General features: G+C 27.2%; 1 protein-coding gene across 2 annotated transcripts; it reads left to right on the top strand.

Moving 5' to 3' along the window:
- The first annotated feature begins 312 nt into the window (after positions 1-312).
- LOC126850490 (myrosinase 1-like) lies at positions 313-3,366 on the top strand. Of its 2 annotated transcripts, none has more exons than XM_050593580.1 (7): positions 313-492; positions 639-772; positions 871-1,204; positions 1,303-1,645; positions 1,942-2,092; positions 2,628-2,869; positions 3,058-3,366. In XM_050593580.1, the coding sequence occupies exons 1-7, from the start codon at positions 342-344 to the stop codon at positions 3,161-3,163; spliced, it is 1,461 nt and encodes a 486-aa protein (XP_050449537.1). In that variant the 5' UTR covers positions 313-341; the 3' UTR covers positions 3,164-3,366. The 2 variants fall into 2 exon arrangements, with proteins under 2 accessions (XP_050449537.1, XP_050449527.1); XM_050593570.1 differs by having other exon boundaries at positions 3,019-3,366.
- The last annotated feature ends 229 nt before the right edge of the window (positions 3,367-3,595 follow it).

Genomic DNA, 3,595 nt, shown 5'->3' with positions numbered 1-3,595 from the left:
TTTAATATTTTTTTCGTAAATTAAAAATAAAAATTGAATTTTGAACAAATGAAAAGATACAGAGATTTAAAAATTAAATTGGATTAAATCACATAATGCACAAGTACATGGCATTTTAAAAACATTATTGCGTCGCGATTACATTTGTGTAATACATATATATATATATATATATATATATGTGAATGTAATAAGCGAGAAGGATAGAGATTGTAAACGACAGCAAATACTAAGAAAATAGGTGCTATTTTTAGAAGATAGTGGAGATAAGTATGGAGGTCAATATGTATACAGCTGATATATTCAATTGCCTTGATTGCTGTCAGCCAGTCGCCTTCAAAATGGCGAGTTATTTGTTTCTCAGAGTTGCTGTCAGTTTCATTTTTATTGTCACATACATCTTTGCTACTGATACGTCATCTTTTCCGAAAAATTTTTTATTAGGCACGAGTTCGTCCGCTTATCAAATAGAAGGAGCTTGGAACGAAAGTGGTAAGTAGATAATAACATGTTTGATTATTCAATTATTTAAACATTAAAATGCTAATTGAGATTTTAAATATATGGATACATAAAACATATGATATGTTTCATCATACTCAAAATTAATTTATCATAAAGCATTTAAATTTAAAAAGATAAAGGTGAAAGTATATGGGACTGGTGGACACATGAAAATCCAAATTTTATAAGTGATGGTAGCAATGGTGATGTGGCTTGTGATTCCTTTCACAAATATAAAGAAGATGTGAAGTTATTAAATGATTTAAAAGTATGTTTTGCATAAATACATGTAAAAACAAATTAATATTTTACTATAAACATATTAATTACGATATAAAATATCAAATATTAATCTAAATATTTTAGGTGGATTTTTATAGATTTTCTATTAGTTGGTCGCGTATTTTACCAACTGGTTACGCTAACGTAATTAATCAAGAAGGACTCAATTATTACAAAAATCTTATTGACGAACTTTTAGCGAATGGCATCGAACCGTTTGTCACTTTATATCATTGGGACCATCCAGAAATATTTGAAAGAATGGGTGGATGGACTAATGAAATGATGGTTGAATGGATATCCGACTATGCAAGAATTGTTTTTAAAGAGCTTAGCCCAAAAGTTAAATATTTTGCAACTCTCAATGAACCTAACGTTCTTTGCGAAGAAGGATACGAAACAAAAATAAAGGCACCAGGTATCTATCGCATGTATTTATTCATATTTTAGCAAAACACGCATGATTATTTTAGCAAAATTATGTCAGATATATTTTAAAACAAAATATATTTTTAGGAAAGAATTTAGGCAGTCCTGGCGTATTTCTGTGCATGCATAACATGTTGAAGGCACATGCCAAGATCTATCATATTTACGACGAAGAATTTCGAAAACATAGAAATGGCACAATTGGCATAGTTCTACCTTGTTCAGGTGCATTACCCAAATATCTTAATGATACCGCAGCGGTAGACATGCATTTTCAGTTTAAATGTGGATGGATAGCTCATGCAATTTTTTCGAACACTGGTGATTATCCACAAATTATGAAAAGTCATGTAGCTGAAAACAGTAAACTGGCTGGTTATCCGAGATCGCTTTTGCCGGAATTATCGTCTGAATGGGTGCAATATATTAAGTAAGAAAATTATAGCATGCATGTGCAATCTTTTAGCGTATTTTTTAAATGCACATGCTTATGCAGATCTCTTTGCATCTTTCTTTATTCAATGAAATATTGAAAACTCATTTAACCTTTTTTTTTCTTTTATAGAATACATATAATATATCATTAATAATTTAAGAAGTAAGATTCTATAATATCAATTAAATATTTAAGAATAGAAAAATTAATTAGCGATAAAGCAATAGATTAATAATAATGTAATATGGTATTATTTTCTTTAATTTGTATTATTTGTTTGATTTTTTTAGGGGTACATCGGACTTTTTTGGATTGAATCATTATTCTACATGGCTTGTGGAAACAGTGCCACGAACGAAAGAGCAAGAATGGTACGCTTATTCCGGCGTGAAAGAGAGTAGAGATCCGTCATGGCCAAAAGCCGCTTCAAAGTGGCTCAATGTTAGTTAACATAGAAAATGTGTACATACTAATTATATTTATCAAATTAACAGATATCAATTTTTGTGAATTTGAAACTTCTATTTGTGTAGAACTCATTTAGAATTTATTAATTTGATCGAAATAATCAAGCGCAATTAAGATGAACAAACAGTTTAACTTATTGTTATGAATAATTTATTATGTGTGAATAATTCATAGATTGTACTCAATGTTATAAATTGGAAATCAAAATCTAATGCATCTCAGAAAATATGTATATTTCGACAATTCGACTGAATCGAATATGAAGAGTAAAAAATTATGATTGATTGTAAAAAAAAAAAAAATAATTGATATAATTGAATGCATTATTGCATATTACATTGAATATTTTGAATTAAATTAAATACGTCGGCATATATTATATTTTACATGCAATAAAATTATGTATAAAATTACACAATTTAGCAAAACAATTTTTTAAATTACGCTATATAAATTATAAAAATATTAATTGTATGTATACATATTTATGTACGAAAATGTATTTTAGGTCGTCCCTAGTGGATTTCGAGAGATAATTAACAAGATTGCGAGAGAATATGATAATCCACCTATCTATATTTTAGAGAATGGCTTTTCTGACAGATGTTGTACTTTTGATTATTTAAGAATATCTTATTTGCATTCTTACATAAAAGCTATGCTGTTAGCCATTTATGAAGATGGATGTAATGTGCAGGCCTATTCTGTTTGGAGTTTGTTAGACAATTTTGAATGGTCCGCTGGTTACACGTAAGTTACTATTATTTATTACAGTTTGAAAATCTTTAAAATTAGTGACAGAAGTACAGACAGGAAAATAATACATATTAATTATTGTATACATAAATCAATTGAAATTTTAAATAAAACATAATCATACACAAATTTTGTTCTGATAGAGAACGATTTGGATTAATACATGTCAATTTTACGGATAGTAATCGAAAGAGAACTCCAAAATGGTCGATGGACTGGTATAAGGATGTCATTGCAACAAGGAAACTTAATTTTACTTGGGAGTTACCAACCATAATACATATATAATAAATAATATGCATGAATGTATACAAAAAAGTCATTATTTTACTTATTATATAAGAAATAGTTATTAAATCGTAGATTATATAGGTTATAATAGATATTAAATCGCTTTTTTTAATTAATACTTTGCTTACTTGTTATATATTTGTCTAATTATAAGATGTAATATATTGTTATAATTAGAATATAATTATTTGTATACCACATTATATATTGATTTCTTTATCTCTAAAATGCTGCTGTATTATAAGGAATTGTCATTTAATATTCCTAGTAAAAAAATAATAAATAAATAATTTTATTTTTTCATATGTATCACTGTTAAAAGAATATTTTAAATGTATGTTTGTAGTTAAAATTATGAAGATTTATTATTCTGTGGGTAAAAATAATGTATTTGCGATATCTGTAAAAAAGCTGCCTCATACATATTCT

This window comes from Cataglyphis hispanica, chromosome 1 (genome assembly GCF_021464435.1).
Source record: "Cataglyphis hispanica isolate Lineage 1 chromosome 1, ULB_Chis1_1.0, whole genome shotgun sequence".
Classification (NCBI taxonomy): domain Eukaryota; kingdom Metazoa; phylum Arthropoda; class Insecta; order Hymenoptera; family Formicidae; genus Cataglyphis; species Cataglyphis hispanica.
This window is presented reverse-complemented; position numbering and strand designations above follow the sequence as displayed.

Coding starts and splice junctions, on each gene's coding strand:
- LOC126850490 (XM_050593570.1), top strand. CDS start 342: ATGGCGAGTTATTTGTTTCTCAGAGTTGCTGTCAGTTTCATTTTTATT. Junction 493..638: donor AGGAGCTTGGAACGAAAGTG/GTAAGTAGATAA, acceptor AAATTTAAAAAG/ATAAAGGTGAAAGTATATGG. Junction 1,205..1,302: donor AACAAAAATAAAGGCACCAG/GTATCTATCGCA, acceptor ATATATTTTTAG/GAAAGAATTTAGGCAGTCCT.